This window comes from Sus scrofa, chromosome 4 (genome assembly GCF_054392235.1).
Source record: "Sus scrofa isolate SSC_HxYL_T2T_F1_AM1 chromosome 4, Sscrofa_HxYL_maternal_Yorkshire_Landrace_v2.0, whole genome shotgun sequence".
NCBI lineage: Eukaryota > Metazoa > Chordata > Mammalia > Artiodactyla > Suidae > Sus > Sus scrofa.
This window is the reverse complement of record NC_139386.1, coordinates 116,461,264-116,479,398: the sequence shown is the minus strand read 5'-3', so window position 1 is coordinate 116,479,398 and position 18,135 is coordinate 116,461,264. Positions and strand designations below refer to the sequence as shown.

General features: G+C 37.0%; 1 protein-coding gene and 1 long non-coding RNA gene across 2 annotated transcripts in view; one reads left to right on the top strand and one right to left on the bottom strand.

Annotated features, from left to right (window-relative positions):
- Positions 1 to 18,135, top strand: part of STXBP3 (syntaxin binding protein 3) — a 62,224-nt gene that overhangs the window by 34,195 nt on the left and 9,894 nt on the right. Inside the window, exons 10-17 of the mRNA XM_021090106.2 lie at positions 3,734 to 3,829; positions 3,964 to 4,021; positions 10,213 to 10,278; positions 11,075 to 11,155; positions 12,480 to 12,618; positions 13,042 to 13,148; positions 13,976 to 14,068; positions 15,977 to 16,062. Coding sequence (XP_020945765.1) covers positions 3,734 to 3,829; positions 3,964 to 4,021; positions 10,213 to 10,278; positions 11,075 to 11,155; positions 12,480 to 12,618; positions 13,042 to 13,148; positions 13,976 to 14,068; positions 15,977 to 16,062 — 726 coding nt within the window. The remainder of the gene's footprint in view (positions 1 to 3,733; positions 3,830 to 3,963; positions 4,022 to 10,212; positions 10,279 to 11,074; positions 11,156 to 12,479; positions 12,619 to 13,041; positions 13,149 to 13,975; positions 14,069 to 15,976; positions 16,063 to 18,135) is intronic.
- LOC146404210 (uncharacterized) lies at positions 4,269 to 8,964 on the bottom strand. The gene is made up of 2 exons (XR_014844627.1): positions 6,869 to 8,964; positions 4,269 to 6,565 (listed from the first exon to the last, which is right to left on the bottom strand). It is a non-coding gene; the product is annotated as an uncharacterized LOC146404210 (long non-coding RNA).

Here is an 18,135-nt window from a genome sequence, read left to right as displayed (position 1 = left end):
GAATTTGTACTTTTCAGTAAATACCAGACTCACTGCTATACTCACTGAATTGGAAACCACATTCAAATTGGTTAGGCTGAAATCATTATGAATCACATATCCAAAAGTATCTATATACATGTCTTATCAATATAAAGTTTTGATAACTATAAAACTTAATAGGATGGCTATTGAGAATAGACACAGTTATACCAATTTGGCACCTCTTATTGATTTAACTCTGATATAAGCATATTAACTTTAATAATATCAAGTAGAAAGCTAAATAAATGAAATGGCTCTTCTGTCAAGGAACCATTTTATTGTACCTTTTGTGTATCATTTATGAGTGTGTGTATATATATGTGGAGAGAGACAGACACACACATATATATTACATGTTATTTGATATAATCTCTAAATCCAAATTAGTGTCTTTCAGCTAAGATTTACTACATTAGCATAGCAATAAAAATGAGAATTAGCTTTCTGAAATTGTATGTTTAAATTAATTTAGTAATTTTAATCGATTAAAATCTAAAAACTTGTGCTAATTGTAATACTTTATTTTTTTCTTAAACCAAAATATTGTTAAATTAATTTTGTATTTTCTATTGTATTTTGTCTGCATTCTGGTCAAATCCTGGCTTCTGAGTTTTTGTTACTTGTATTAATATTAGATGACATAGAAAAATCAACATAGCTATTTTTCTAATATAAAAGTACTTTCAAGCAGTTTATTCAGAGTTTTCAGGAAGGATATTATTTACTTCCCTTATCTTTTAGGCCCCTAAACCTGCATTGCTCAAGAGATTTAGAAAAGATTTAACCTGATGGACACTAAAGGATTTGGTTCCAGACTATAGACATAAATTCAGATATTTTTAACCTAGTAGTTAAATATTTACCTCCCTAGGTTTGCTAGCAAGCAAAGCAAGGTTTAATTTTTTAAGAGAAATGGAGAGACTTACTTAAAAATGAAAACAAAAAATTAAGAGATATGGCTTTTTTTATGTATCAAAAAGCCCAAAGATAAGAATAGATGAAAACATGAATTCCTTGTGGTTTTTGCTCTGCCATAATTTTCTTTTTTTGGCCATGCCTGCAGCATGCATAAGTTCCCAGGCCAGGGATCAAACCTGCACCACAGCTGCAGCCAGAGCCTCAGCAGTGACAGTGCTGGATCCTTAACCCTCTGAGCCATGAGAGAATTCCTCCATTATAATTTTTCAAATTTTTATTTATTTTTTGCCCAACCCATGGCCTGTAGAAGTTCCTGGACCAGGGATCAAACCTGTGCCACAGGGAGTTCCCGTCGTGGCTCAGTGGTTAACGAATCTGACTAGGAACCATGAGGTTGCGGGTTCGGTCCCTGCCCTTGCTCAGTGGGTTAAGGATCCGGCGTTGCCGTGAGCTGTGGTGTAGGTCGCAGATGCGGCTCAGATCCTGCGTTGCTGTGGCTCTGGCGTAGGCCGGTGGCTACAGCTCCGATTCGACCCCTAGGCTGGGAACCTCCATATGCTGCGGGAGCGGCCCAAGAAATAGCAAAAAGACAAAAAAAAAAAAAAAAAAAAAAAAAACCTGTGCCACAGCAGTGACAATGCCAGATATTAACCCATTGGACCACATGGGAATTCCTATCACAATCTTTTTTTTTTTTCTTTTTTCTTTTTTGGTTGCCCCACAGCATATAGAGTTCCTGGGCCAGGGATCAGATCCAAGCTGCAGCAACACTGGATCCCTAGCCCACTGTGCCAGGCCGGGGATCAAACCCATGTCCCAGTGCTCCCAAGATGCCTCCAGTCTCGTTGTGCCACAGCAGGAACTCCTCCAATCACAAGTTTTTTTTTTAAGTGAGAATTGCAATGATTTTTAATTTTATTTATTTAGTTCGCTTTTTAGGGCCACGCCTGCAGTATATGGAGGTTCCCAGGCAAGGGGTCCAATCAGAGCTACAACTGCTGGCCTGCTGGCAGTGCTGGATCTGCCCTGCGTCTGTGACCTACGCCACAGCTCACGGCAACGTTGGGTCCTTAACCTACTGAGTGAGGCCAGGGATCAAACCCACAACCTCATGGTTCCTAGTTGGATTCATTTCCACTGCGCCACGACAGGAACTCCGTCCCGTCACAATTTCTGAGTATCCAGATTGTGTTTTTCATCTTGGTGACCTCTTTAAATGTACTCTTAAAATGGGGTTGTCATCTTTTCATATTATCAGGCTTACTACCTTAATCTTTGTTTATAAATCAGAGGTTAAAGGTATAAGTACAAAGTGGCATTTTAAATGACAAAAGAGCCTTTGTCCTTACAGCAGTCTTGTGATTAAGCACAGTCATTCTCCCTTTGGGAATCTGTGATTAAGACCACATAGGTAGATAGGTTTTTATAGGTGGGACCTGAAATTTAGGAGGCCGTGGAAATGAATATATTCATACTGCAGAAATCTGCATTTGTGGTTAGTTCAGGAAGTTGATAGTCCCAAGGATAATTGAATCTTCCAGCTCCACAAATTTAAGGAGACTATCTGTATAAAAAGAGAAATGAGAAACTACATTTGGGGAAGCAGACCGGGAGCCCATTTTGAATAATTTCATGAACCTTTTTTTTTTTTTTTTTTGCCTTTTCTGGGGCCGCACCCGCGGCTTATGGGGGCTTCCAGGCTAGGGGTCTAATAGGAGCTGTAGCCGCTGGCCTATGCCAGAGCTACAGCAACAAGGGATCTTAGCCGTGTCGGCGACTTCCACCACAGCTCATGGCAATGCCTGATCCTTAACCCACTGAGCAAGGCCACGGATCGAACCCACAACCTCATGGTTCCTAGTCAGATTCGTTAACCACTGAGCCACGATGGGAACTCCTTCATGAACCTTTTGAATTACTACTCACTTCAGTAGAACTGATTAAAGCAATTGTAGTTTTTTATGGCTACATTAGTTTTTTTCTCATTTCCTTTCCCATCCTTTTTTTTTTTTTCCCCCTCTTCTTTTTAGGGCCACAGCCTCGGCATATGGAAGTTCCCAGACTAGGGGTTGAATTGGAGCTATGCCACAGCCACAGCCACACCAGATCCAAGCCATGTTTGCAACCTACACCACGGCTCATGGCAGTGTTGGATCCTTAACCCACTGAGTGAGGCCAGGAATCAAACCTGTGTCCTCATGGATACAAGTTGGGTTTGTTACTGCTGAGCTACAATGGGAACCCCTTTCTTGTTCTTTAAAGGAGATGTAGTTATAGGGTTAAGGAAGAATATAGAAATAAATGATATATGCTTGAATTTTGTGCTAGTTCTGAAACCCCTTCAGTACTTAAGAGGCTACATTAGGGGGTGACATTTCTTTCTTTAATGGATGTATGATAGTTGTGTCGATGGTTATTAGTACATCAAAATAGTTTTGAGCCAGTAGAATACAAATTGTTAGTGTATTCGTTCTTGTTCTTAAAGTTGATGGTGGAATGTTGAATTTTTCTTTCTGAGATACCATTTTGCTGAGTTAAAACTTTATAATAATGCCAGCTAAACCTAATATTTGAAAATAAAAAGGTCTTGGTAGGCATAGGACATTGATTTTATTGTCTGTAAAGGAATATGCTATAGTTTTTGAGTAGGTACTCAGTATTCCCCTAAACTAATAGATGGAATATATATACTCTTCAGTTTCTTGAGTCTTAAAATTAGTTTATAAAAATGTTTCTTTCACTTTTTGGGGGTAAAATAATCCAAAAGTCTAATATTTCTGTCTACTTGTAGATATAAAACCGATGGGAAAGAAAAGGAGGCAATCCTTGAAGAAGACGATGACCTGTGGGTCAGAATTCGACATCGGCATATTGCAGTTGTGTTAGAGTATGTGAACTCACACCAATTTTTATTCCATATTTTTAAACACTAAATACATGACGGTACATTTTGTAATCTTAAAATGTTTTAGTAAAGAATTACACTTTAGAAATTTAAAGAACTCTCTCACAATTTGACAGGGAAATTCCCAAGCTTATGAAGGAAATTTCATCAACGAAGAAAGCAACAGAAGGAAAGGTAAGAGTGTTATTTAACTTTCAAGATAATGATGAAGGTGAATTTTAAGGTTTGTTTAAAATTTTTATTTTATCTATTTAACTTTCCATTTTGATAAATATATAACATACACAGAAGTAGAGAAAATAAACTTTCCCATTACCTAGCCTCAAAAGTTAGCAGCGTTTCTTGTCTTGCTTTTTTTTGTTTGTTTGTTTTGTCTTTTTGCCTTTTCTAGGGCCACTCCTGCAGCACGTGGAGGTTCCCAGGCTAGGGGTCTATCAGAGCTGTAGCCACCGGCCTACGCCAGAGCCACAGCAACTCAAGATTCAAGCGACATCTGTGACCTACACCACAGCCCATGGCAACGCCAGACCCACTGAGCAAGGCCAGGGATCGAACCCGCAACCTCATGGCTCCTAGTCGGATTTGTTAACCACTGCACCACAACGGGAACTCCTGTCTTGCTTCATTAAAGTTTATTTTTAAAAGGCCATTTAGCCAATTGCATTAATACATTCTTGTTAGGTTTTTTTCTGTTGAGGTATAATTTGCCTAAGTAAAGTACACAAATCTTAAGTGTATATTGAATAACTTTTTACATACATATATATGTATACACACACACACCCACCAAGAAGAACCACCTAAAACAATATACAGGAGTTCTATCATTTCAGAAAGTTACACAATGATACCTATGAGTAAGAAAATTTAGCCTGATCCTTTCAAATCTTTATACATTATAAACTAGTTTTCTTAGCAGTTAGTACCTCTTAGCTATGTAATGTAGACTACAATTGGTCATAGAGGATATCTTTGTCTCATTTCCAACCTTAAGAGAAACGTTTTTGGTTTTTCATCATTGAGTAGTTTTAGATTATTTATTTTTTGCTTAAGTATACACACTTCAATATAGAATATAGATAACCAACAAGTTTTAGATTATTTTAGATACATCCTTTATCAAATTAAGAAGTTCCCTTTGATTCCATATTTGCCAACAGGTTTGTTTTCATTTTTTAAATCAGCAGTGGGTGTTAGATTTTATCAAATGCTTTCTAAGCACCTATTGAAAAATTTTTTCCTCTTTTATTCTGTTAATGTGATGAATTACATTCATCGATTCTTTAGTATTAAGTCAATTATTCATTCTTAGTAAACCAGCTATAATGGAAAAAAATAAAAATCATATACAGAAATTTTTTTAAATTAAAAAAAATTTAAAAAAAAACCTATGCATTCTTAGAATTAGCTCCACTTGGTTATGATACATTATCCTTTTTCTATATCTATTTGCTAATATTGTGCTTGGAATGTTTGCTTCTAACAAGATTTATGCACAATAATATTTCCTTGTAATAATTTTTTTTGGTAATATTCTTACCAGGTTTTGGTGGTTGTGTTCTGTTTATTTAATCCTAATACTGTTAATTTGTGTTTTAGCCTACATACTATTAATATCCCTTGTGTATGTTATTAGAGTTTCAAAGAGTCAACTTTCGGCTTTGTTGATTTTTCTATTGTATGTTAGTTTTATATTGAGTTGATTTCTACTCGTTTTTATTTCCTGCCTTCAACTCTCTTTGGCTTAATTTGTTTTTCTTTTTCCAGCTTTTGGAGTTGGATGTTTATGACATTTATTTCCAACCCTTTTTCCCTCCTATTATATATATTTAGTTATTTCCTTCTTAATATTGTTGTAGCTGCATCCCCCAAGTTTTGGAATACCTATTTTTATTTCGATTCAACTCAAAATATTTTCTAAGACATTGTGATTTCTTCTTTGACTCGTGTTATATGGAAATATGGTTTTTCTTTTTATTTCAAGTGGTTTGGGAATTTTCTACTTATCTTTGTGTTATCGAGTTGTAATTTAATTATATAGTGGTCAGAGAATGTGCACTGTATGTTTTCAGACCCTTGAAATTTGTTCAGACTTGATTTGTGACCTAGCATATGATCAGTTGTGGTAAATACCCTATGTGTACTTGAAAAGAATACAACAAATTCTTCATGTGTCAGATCAAGTTGGTTAATCATGTTACTCAAATGTTCTGTTTCTTTACTGATTTTTTTTTATCTGCTATTATGTTAGTTGCTAGAAATGGTATCAATTATGACTGTGAATTAGTGTATTTTAAATAATCTTGTCAACTTTCAAAGCTGTATCAACTGATAAAGCCATGTTGATTAGTCTTTATAAATTTAAGATAGTGTCTTTCTGGTGAATTTATCTTTTCTTTTCTTTTTTTGTCTTTTTTTTTAGGGCTGCACCCATGGCATATAGAGGTTCCCAGGCTAGGGATCCAATCAGAGCGGTAGCTGCCAGCCTGTGCCACAGTCACAGCAAGGCTGGATCTGAGCGTGTCTGTGACCTGCACCACAGCTTCCAGCAACATCAGATACTTAACCCACTGAGCGAGGCCAGGGATTGAACCTGGGTCCTCACGGATACTGGTCAGGTTCATTAACCCCTGAGCCGTAACGGGAACTCTGAATTTATCTTTTATCATTGTAAAATGTCATTTTTTTCATTTGTAGTATTTCTTGCCTTAAAATATACTTTGAGGAGTTCCCGTCGTGGCGCAGTGGTTAACGAATCCGACTAGGAACCATGAGGTTGCGGGTTCGGTCCCTGCCCTTGCTCAGTGGGTTAACGATCCGGCGTTGCCGTGAGCTGTGGTGTAGGTTGCAGAGGCGGCTCAGATCCCGCGTTGCTGTGGCTCTGGCGTAGGCCGGTGGCTACAGCTCCGATTGGACCCCTAGTCTGGGAACCTCCATATGCCGCAGGAGCGGCCCAAGAAATAGCAACAACAACAATAACAACAACAACAACAACAAAAAAGACAAAAAATATATATATACTTTGATATTAATATAGCCATACCTGCTTTATTTTGGTTAGTGTTTACATGGTGTATCTTTTCTCACCCTTTATTGTCAACAGTTTGTGCCTTTATGTTTAAAATGTGCTTCTTAAGAGCTTATAATTGAGGTTTATGTTTGTTCAATCTGACAGTCTTTATCTTTTAATTAGAATGTTTAGGTCCATCTTTATTTCATGTAATTATTGATACAGTTAAGTTTGTTACCATCTCATTTTGTGTTATCCTTTTACTTTCTGCCTTCCTTATATATCATTCCCATAGCATATGGAAGTCCCAGGCTAGGGGTCAAATTAGAGCTGTAGCCGCCAGCCTACACCACAGCCACTTGGGATCCAAGCCACATCTGTGATCTACCACAGCTCACTGCAGTGCCAGATCCTTGATCCACTAAGCAAGGCCAGGGATCGAACCCGCATCCTCATGGATATTAGTTGGGTTCATTTCTACTGCACCACAGCAGGAACTCCTATCATTCTTTTTTTTAACTATTCCATCTTATCTCCAATATAACCTTTTTTTTAACCTTTTCGTATCCTCCTTATGGTCATCATGTTGGATATTATAAAATGTATCCCTGGAAGTTCCCGTTGTGGTGCAGCAGAAATGAATCTGACTAGTATCTATGCAGATGCGGGTTCTATCCCTGGCTTCACTCAGTGGGTTAAGGATCCGGCATTGCTGTGAGCTATGGTGTAGGTCGAAGTCACGGCTCAGATCTGGTGTCACTGTGGCTGTGGCATAGACCATAATTTCTGTTAAAGAACTCAGCTGTCAGGTTGTTGTTAATTTCCTGAAGATAAAATATCTTTTTAAAGATTTTTCTCTGTATCTTTGATTTTTAGCAAAGTGACCACAATATGTCTTACTTTGATGTGTTATTTTTGGTATTTATCTTCCTTGGATTTATTGAACTTCTTGAATCACTGGATTGGTAATTTTCATCATATTTGTAAAATTCTTGGCCACTGTTTCCTTACATCTTGATTTTGTCCTAGTCTGTCTCTCCTGTTCTTGAATTCCATTCACTTGTGTTTTAGATTTTTTTTTGACCGATCCTACATTTCTTCTATTCTGTTCCTTTTTCCCCATTATTTTCTCTCTGTGAGCTTTAATTAAATATTTTCTATTAACCTGACTTTGAGTCCCCTGCTTCTATCTGTTGTGTCCAATCTGCTGTTAAATCCATTCAATATATTATTTTTTAAACTGAGTTGTTTCCCCCTTTGTAGTATATAATTGTATGAGTTTTGACAAATGTATACTCTTGTATAAACACAACCAAGGTATAGAACTGTTCCATCAACACCCACCCACAAATTTCCTTGTGCCACCTTGTAGACAACCTTTCCACCCAGCTCTTATCCCCGAGAACCATCTGTTTTCAGTTCCTATAGTTTTGCTTTTTCCAGAATGACATCTAAATAGAATAACACAGTATGAGTTTTTCATTTAACATAGTGTACTTGACATTCATCCATGTGACATATAACAGTATCTTCACTTTTTATTGCTGAGTAGTATTCCACTGAATGGATGGTAGTACATTTTATCTGTTCACACAAGTTGTAGAACATTTAGATTTTTTCCAAGTTTTTGGCAATTATGAATAAAACCACTATGAACGTTCAAGTTTTTTATGTGAACATATATTCTCATTGACTTGGATGAATAAGAATGAGATTGCTGGGTTATGTGGTAGATGTATATTTAATGCTTTAAGAAACTTTCAAACTGTTTTCCTAAATTGTTGTATGATTTTCCAGTCTCAGCAACAATGTATAAGTCATTTATTGTGTTCTTTAATTTCAGAGATTGCATTTAGTTCCAGGACATCCGTTGAGGTTTTTTTTTTTTTTTCTTTTTAGGACCACACCTGTGGCATATGGAAGTTCCTAGGCTAGGGGTCAAATCAGAGCTGCAGGTGCTGGCCTACACCACAGCCACAGCAACACAGGATCCAAGCCTCATCTGTGACCTACACCACAGTTCACAGCAATGCCAGATCCTTAATCCACTGAGCAGGGCCCAAGATCGAACCCATGTCCTCATAGATACTAGTCAGGTTCATTTTCGCTGAGCCACATTGGGAACTCTGAATTTTTTAAAAATGGGTGTAATTGTTTATTGAAATACTCCATCTTTTGAAGTTCTTGTCTGCTTACTCCAACAGCTGGATTATCTTGGGTCTACTTCTGTTGACTCTTATCACGAAAAAAGTATCAATCTTTTTTCCTGTTTTTCATGTCCAACAATATATTGTACGTTCGGCGTTATGGATGCAATATTATAGAGGATCTTGTTGATATTCTCTCTACAAAGAGTACTGAGTTCTGTTCCAGCAGGCAGTTAATTTCTTGATGAGTCACCTTGATTCTGTTGAGACCTCATGTCAGGCTTTTGTTATATTGAGTGTATTTCATTTTTGCATTTAGTCCAAAGATATCGTCCTTCCAGGACTGAATGCCTGGGATGTTCGCTTAAGACTTTCTACTTTATCTGTGTCAGAGAATGCCAGTATTGTGCTAGTATTAAGGCCCCTGAAATCTCTGTCTGGCATTTAGCCTTCTTGCAAGTGTTCTCTGCTAGGCCTTTGCGTGTGCAGCATAGTATTTGGCCAGGGATCCTGAGACAACAACCCCTCTACACATCTTTGAGTTTTTTGACTGGTTCTTTTCTCTCTACTACCATGACCCTTAAACTTTGATCACTTTTCCCTCTGCCCAGAGAAACTTGCTTTCTTTTCTTTTCTTTTTTCCTTAAGGTCCACACCCATAGCATGTGGAAGTTCCCAGGCCAGGGATTGAATCCAAGCTGCAGCTGTGACCTATGCCGCAGTCGTGGGCAATGGCAGATCCTTTAACCTACTGTATTGTGCCAGGGATTGAACCCTTGCCAGCAGTTGGGTTCTTAACCCACTGAGCCATGGCAGGAACTCCCTTGCTTTTTATTTGTACCCTACTTCTTTTCACTGTATTTTGGAAAATATTTCAGAGAAAAAAAGCCCAGGTGAGTACAGGGATCACCTTCTGTGCCTTCCTTTGCTCAAGTAACCTAGCTTTGAGCTACTTTTTTTTAATGCATTGTGTGAAGGCTATTGTCTTTTTTATTTTGTCCAATTTTTCTTTGTTTTTGGAGGGCAGCTAATTTTCACATCAGCTGTTTTTTTGTGACTGAGTCTGGAAACCTCTTAAATTTGTTTTCTTTAAAAACAATTGCCAAATATTTAGAAAATTAACAAATATTTAAGATGAGAGGAATTTTAAAGTTATGTCAGATAACTAAATCGTTAAGTTTGCTTTTAAAATGTTTTATTTTTCCTAGACATCACTTAGTGCTCTTGCCCAACTGATGAAAAAGATGCCCCATTTCCGTAAGCAGATTACTAAGGTAAGCAATATCGTGTATAAGGTATCTTGCCATTTTTAATTTATTAGTCCATCTAGTTCTGTAGCCAGGTTTAGCAGTGGGTGCCATGGAATACATGGTGTTTGTTGTCCTCTAAAACCTTACTTGAGGTCTGAGAAATACCTCCAGTATATCTAAGCTTCCCAGTAATGTTCTCTGTATATACTCTAGATTTATTCGATTCCAGATTGAACTTGTATGTCTTTATCTTGAATAGCCAAACAGAAAGTGTAGTATTTATCAACTTAATAAGAAAGTTCAACATTGAATTGACCGGTGGTTGTTATTCTACTTGGTTCTTTGAATTAATGGTTACATATTAATAGATTTAAGAGCAATTACAGCCATGTGGGCAGGTAAACTAGATTATTTTATTTTTTTTGCTGTTCCAGTCGTCCTTACAAGTCATTATTGGAATAATATTTGCAGATTTTTTTTTATTATTTTGCCCCAATCAAGAATCAGTAATATAAAATCAAACTTCTGCTTGACTTTAAGGATTTCACTATTTTTTTTTCTCACCTTACTGTTCACTACTCCTAAGCCCAAAACAAATTCAACCCTTTCATTCTATGTTTTGTGGTCTGTTGATTAACCCCTGTAGATCATGATAATTTGCATGTTTTCCCTTTACTGAGCTGTTTCCCTTGATTTACATATTCTCTCCTTCCCACCTAATCCCATGCTTTCCTTCAGGCCTCTCTCAAAAGTTTGATGTTATCAGTTGCATAGAAATAAATGGAAGTGCTTTAAGTCCCTGATTTCTTCTGTTTTTCAGCAAGTTGTTCATCTTAATTTAGCAGAAGATTGCATGAATAAGTTCAAGCCTAATATAGAAAAGCTCTGCAAAACTGAACAGGTATGTGTAGTTAGAAATACTCTAATAAAAATTTTCATGATAGAGTTCCAGAATGAACTTTGTAGGGTAAAACCTAACCTTTTGCTCAGTACAGTGCACTGAATCACAGAATCTCTTAGGAAACTTACTTACTTGGTATTTAATGCATCATTCCCTACCAACACTAACAAGTTGCTGTACAGTATCGTAGTAGGTCCTTCCTAGTCAGTAGGTTGTTGGTTGAATGGATGATTTAAGCGTTTGGAGCATTGTTTCAGGGTAGCATTCTTGGCAGACTTATTTCAATGGGTGCAGCATATAAGATAACATCCTATTTAGGCACATTTAACTAGAGGCTCCTCTGTAACGCCAAAACTGTTCAGATCAGTGCTGTCTAAAAGAAACAGAATGTAAGTCACTTGAAAAAAGTGAAAAGAGGGAGTTCCCGTCGTGGCTCAGCGGAAACAAATCTGACTAACATCCATGAAGATGCAGGTTTGATCCCTGGCCTTGCTCAGTGGGTTAAGGATCCGGCATTGCCATGAGCTGTGGGTTAGTCACAGATGCGGCCCGGGTCCTGCGCTACTGTGACTGTGGCATAGGCCAGCAGCTGTAGCTCCGATTTGACCCTGAGTCTGGGAACTTCCATATGCCATGGGTGTGGCCCTAAAAAAACAAAAAACAAAAAGTAAAAAGAAATGAAGTTAATTTTTTTTGTCTTTTTTGCCACTTCTAATGTAATCGATATACAAATTATTGAAATATTTTATTCTTTTTTTCATATATAAGTCCTCAAAATCAGGTATTGTAATTCATGGCATATCTTAATTCAGACTAGATAACATTTCACATGCTCAGTAGCCACATGTCTACCCTATTAGCATAGGTTTAGATAAATGATTTTGTTCTCTGAATTATTTTTTGACTTTTTCCAGTTTGTACAATAATAATTTACAGTGATGCTCATATTTTCCTGTGAAACATCATCAGTGTTCCAGTAAAATTTGGAAGAGGGAGTTCCCGTTACAGCACAGTGGAAACGAATCTGACTGGTATCCATGAGGATGTGGCTTCGATCCCTGGCCTTGTTCAGTGGGTTAAGGATCCTGCACTGCCATGAGCTGTGGTGTAGGTCACAGACTCAACTTGGATCCAGAGTTTCTGTGGTGGCTGTGACATAGGCCAGCAGCTGTAGCTCCAATTCCACCCCTAGCCTGGGAGCTTCCCTATGCCTTGGTGCGGCCCTAAAAAGCAAAAAAAAAAAAAAAAAAAAGATTGGCAAGATTTAGTAGTAGATATTTTTAACTGAAATATAAACCATTGACTGTATTTCATGTTCATTAAGGACCTGGCGCTTGGAACTGATGCAGAAGGACAGAAAGTCAAAGATTCTATGCGAGTACTCCTTCCAGTTTTACTCAACAAAAATCATGATACTTACGATAAAATAAGAGCAATCCTACTTTATATCTTCAGTATTAACGGTAATGAAGACTTTATTTTCATGGATATATTAAAATATCCAGCTCTAAAATCATTTTACAATAATGGTTTTCTATTTATCATAACAGAATCTTAGAACATTCAAAAGTAATGGCTAAGAGTTCCTAGGTGGTTCTGCGGGTTAAGTATCTTATGTCATTGCTGTGGCTCTGGTTGCTGCTGTGGCACAGGTTCACTTCCTGGCCCAGTAACTCATGCATGCTGTGAGTGCAGCCAAGAGAAAATTGGCTGAACTTGGTTATGATAAGTAAATGGAAAAGTCTGAAATTGAGAGCAGACCGAAGGTTGTATAATTTAAATCTTCCTTTTTTTAAAAAAAAGTTTTTCTTGGGTACTTCCTGAAACCTAGAACTGATTGTGTTAGCAGTTATGTGACCATACACTCGTATTTTTACTTATCTAAGGAACTACAGAAGAAAACCTGGACAGATTGATCCAGAATGTAAAGATAGAAAATGAGAGTGACATGATTCGAAACTGGAGTTACCTGGGTGTTCCCATTGTCCCTCCAGTAAGAAATCTTACATTCTGTATATACTTATATGCATACATGTGTGGTTGTTTGCATTAAATATGTTTTCTTATGTGAGTATCCATGTGGACAGCCTTCTTAATTTTACTCTATAGATTTGGTAAATAAAATATTAAAAATTTCTTTTGCATATATGAGTACTTTGAACAAATACCCTTTTCTAGTGAACTTATAGCTTCTGTTGTAATTTGCTAATTACGCTTTTCTTTTTAAGATTTATTTATAGCAAAATTTGAAAGAACTCTATGGGGAGTTCCCCTTGTGTCTTAGTGTAAACAAACCCGACTGGTATCCATGAGGACATGGGTTTGATCCCTGGCCTCACTCAGTGGGTTAAGGATCCAGCATTGCCGTGAGCTTTGTAGTGTAGGTCACAGGCGTGACTCAGATCTGGTGTTGTGGTGGCTGTGGTGTAGGCTGGCAGCTGCAGCTCCCATTTGACCCCTAGCCTGGGAACTTCCATATGCTGCAGATACGGCTCTAAAAAGAAAAAAAAAGAACTCTATGTAGAAGCTCACTCATTCCCATCAAGTTTTATATAAGCACTTTGGAGTAAACTTATTTTCTGATACTGTCAAATTTTATCATTAATGCATGAAATACCGTGAAATTATGTGACCATGCTTATTCAGTTTTTTTTGTTGTTGTTGTAGTTGGTCCTATTCAGATTTTTTGAGTAGGCATTTCCATTATAGTTTTAAGTCAAATGCAACATAGTACTTGTAAATTAAACATCTTATTAGAAAATTTAATGACTATCACTAAATAAAATTACTGATTTTTATTTTTTTCTCTAATAATATTAGTCTCAACAAGGCAAACCATTAAGAAAGGATCGGTCTGCAGAAGAAACTTTTCAACTCTCTCGATGGACACCCTTTATCAAAGATATTTTGGAGGTAAAATTTGTTAAATTTTACTTGTACCCTCAGTGCTCTTCTGTAGAGTATTTTTTACTCTTTGTGTGTTTATCTGTCAGTATGAACATATCTATGGGTCAAGAATTATCTGCAGTCCTGGGAGGGTTCATTAAAGAAAGCTGTGTCTGGTGTCAGGGGAGGAGAGGAAATTCTTGAAGATTCTTTCCATAAAGACTGCAAATTCACACCAGTGACTGCCTCAAAATAAATTTTTAAAATAAGTACACATATGCTTTATGAAAAAAGCTGCTTTTGTCTGAAATAACTATATGCAGCAGAAATATAATTTAATTGAATGAACTTCCAACAAAATTACATTTGTTTATGACTACCATTAGAAAGTGTTAGACTCCAGCGTTTTTGGAAATGTATTTGTGGTTAAAATGTAAACCTCACTATAGGTTGCTTTGATAGTCAACAGATGGCTGATGCCTTTAGTATTGTCTGCCTTCAGAAAATAATATTCAGTTCTAGGAAATTAGAAAATGAACTAATGAAAATCACATTATGAGCTCATTACAGTCATGACACTGAATCTTCAGTCAGAATCAGGTTGTTCTATTTGTTCTCATTTTCCTTTGACTTAAACTGTAATTTCTGGTTTCCTTTGGAAACTGGTTGTATACAGTTTATTCCTGTGATTTTGTTGTTGTTGTTGTTCTGCTTGACTAATGTTACATCATTCACACATGCTTAATATAGATGAACAGCTTAAAAAATTTAGACTTTTTCCTGCAACGTAAGATTTTTTTTCCTTACCCATTCCAAGGACATACGACTAAGTAGGTTTTCTTTGCTAGTATTTTTAAAATAAGAATTGGCCTTCTCGAAGTTCCCATTGTGGCTCAGTGGTAACGAACACGACTAGTATCTGTGAGTGTGGGTTCAAGCCCTAGCCCTGCTCAGTGGGTTAAAGATCTGGTGTTGCTGTGACTTGTCATAGGCCGGCAGCTGCAGCTCTGACTTGACCCCTAGCCTGAGAACTTCCACGCTGCAGGTGCAGCCCAAGAAAACACCAAAAAAAAAAAAAAAAAAAAAAAACACACACACACACACACAAAATTGGCCTTCTCAAGCTTTTTAAGAAAAAGATTTGTATGCTAAATTCAGAAAATCTGCTTTTATTTTAGCTCAGTGGCAATCCAAGGCCTTTGGGGTTTCTCCTGAAACTGGGTTTCTTTGCATCTTGCAGTCTTATTGAAATATTCTAGGACTGCTGGCTACCTTGTGCCCATTCCTACTTACTGATACCATTTGTACTACCACGCTGAAAAGCAGTGGTCTCCACACTTTTTGGATCATGTACACTTAACCACAATAAATATGAACATGAGCCTACAGTATATGACTATTTATAAACTATGTAAATGCTATACCGATAAAAACATTATGTATAAAATGTGTACATTCACAGAAATATGTCATAAAATGTTAACCCTAAAAAGAAAGACAATTTTTAAAATGGAGAAGAAAACTTCTCTCATCCCGTCGGATTGTCCAGGAAGCACAGTCCGTTTTAGAGCCACTGCTATGAGGGGCAGAGCCTGGACTCTGGTAGCCTAAGAGGTAGGTCAGGACTAAGCAACTGCTAGCACTCCAGAGGTAAAGGTTCTGATCAGGTACCTGGAATTTTCACATCAATACGGGCACTCTTCAACTGAAGAAATGTGGGCATGCAGTAAATATTGGTTTAATAAGTATATATTTGCATTAATTTTCATAGCAAGTATGATTTGTGAGTTTCAAAGAGAGGGATAACCTTTTTTATTGAAAATAGGTTATTCATCCTTATGTTCCTTATCGCAAACAGAACTTTTGAGTTTTATGTAAAACAAAAAAACTCTTGGAATTTACAATATTTTATTGATGATTTTCACTCTTCCCTAGGATGCCATTGAGAATAGATTAGATTCAAAAGAATGGCCATATTGTTCCCAGTGTCCAGCAGTATGGAATGGCTCCGGAGCTGTAAGGTAAAGCCTATAAACCCAAGTCAGTGAACTCTTCAGCACGATAATGCAGACTAATAATTGAAATGGTACACAGGTATCTGTATCGGTAAATCTCCTTGAAGCATAGAGTCACTTAAAAAGCAGTTTAACTGTAACCTGTTTTAAATGAGTCCAGATAGACAATATGAAAATGTACATTATTATAAAAAATATTTTCGTGAAACTAGAGAAGAGTTTCTCCCATCATCTGTTTTTTTTTTTTTTCCCCTCACGTAAGCAGAGGATATAATGCTTTTTGATGATTTTTCAGTGATAAAAATATTTGACACATTCAGGGAGTTCCCAGTGTGGCTCAGTGGAGACGAATCCAACTAGTACCCATGAGGTTGTTTGATTCCTGTCCTTGCTCAGTGGGTTAAGTATCTGGCATTTCTTTGAGCTGTGGTATAAGTCACAGACGTGGCTCAGATCCCGTGTTGCTGTGGCTATGGTGTAGGCTTGTGGCTACAGCTCCAATTAGATCCCTAGCCTGGGAACCTCCATATGCTTTGGGTGTGGCCCTAAAATGCTAAAATAAATAAATAAGTAAAAAAACAAAATATTTGACACATTCAGAAAGCTTTAGAGAGTATTATTATGTATAGCCTATACTCATTGCCCCGCTTAACAGATGAATCATTCCTTGTAAGTACAGTTGAAGCTTCCTAGGTATCACTGTCTGATTTTTATTATTCTCTCTCTTCACTATCCTGAATTTGGTGTTTATCATTCACCTGTATATCTTTATATATTTTCTACATGTTTTTGTATTCTAAATAATGTATAGAGGACTTCCCTGGTGGCACAGCAGATTAAGGATCTGTTGTCACTGCTGTGCCTCAGATTGCTACAGTGGTACAGGATTGATCCCTGGACTGGGAAATTCTACATGTTGTGGGCATAGCCAAAAAGAAAGAAAACAGAACAAAACAATATATAGAGTTGTGTTTTTTAGGATTTTTCTCTTGATCTCTGCTTTTAGCAGTTTCACTCTGATGTGCCTTAGGTGGAGTTATTTTTGTGTTTATTTTATCTGGGCTTAGTTGAGTTAATTAGATCTACAAGTTAGTGAAATATTTTTCATCAAATTTGGGAAGTTTTCCATTGTTCTTTCTCCAAATTTTTTTCTGTCCATTTCTCTCTCTCCCCTTCTCCTTTTAAAACACCCTTACATATATATTGAAAGGTTTGACATTGTCTTGTGAATCACTGAGACTCTGTTTCCTTTTTCCACCTTTTTTCTTTCTGTTCCTCATGTTACCTATTGATCCATCTTCAGGGTTTTTTTCATCTTCATTTTTTTTTTTTTAATATTTGCTTCTGACATCTCAAATCTGTTATTGAGCCCATCTTGTGAATTTTTCATTTCAGTTATTATACTTTTCACATTTTGAATTTCCATCTGGTTCTTTTTTAGTTTCCATATCCTTTGTAGATTCTTGCTTGGTTAACTTATCATTAGCATAGTTTTCTTTATTTAATCATATTTGGAATAGCTTCTTTGAAGTCTGCTAAATCCACATCTGGATTCACTCAAGGTTAGTTTCTATTAACTGCCTTTTTCTGAGGGTGAGTCACACTTTTTTCCAAGTGTGATTCACCGTTTTCTTACATATATACTAATTTTTAGTTGAAAATTGGATCTTTTAGATTCTGTATTGTAGCAACTCTAAATTGTTTTTTTGTCTTAATAACTTGTATGGACTTAAGCTGTGTCATCATTCTCCCCTACAGTATAGCCACTGATGTCATTGCAGAGATTTTTAATTTTAATTTTAATGTTTTAGCTTGGGTCCTAGTGGTTGACCTGTGTCTGTGTAGTTTAGAAGTCAGCCACCCAGCTGGGCAGGGGTTGTGCTTAGACACCCCAAGCCTTCCATCCTCCGCTGATCAAGCTGAGTGTGTGTGTTTTGTTTTGTTTTGTTTGTTTTTTATGGGTACACCTGTGACATATGAAAGTTCCTGGGCTAGCAGTCAGATCGGAGCTATAGCTGCACACCTATGCCACAGCTTGCAGCAACACTGGATACTTAATTCCACTGAGCAAGGCCAGAG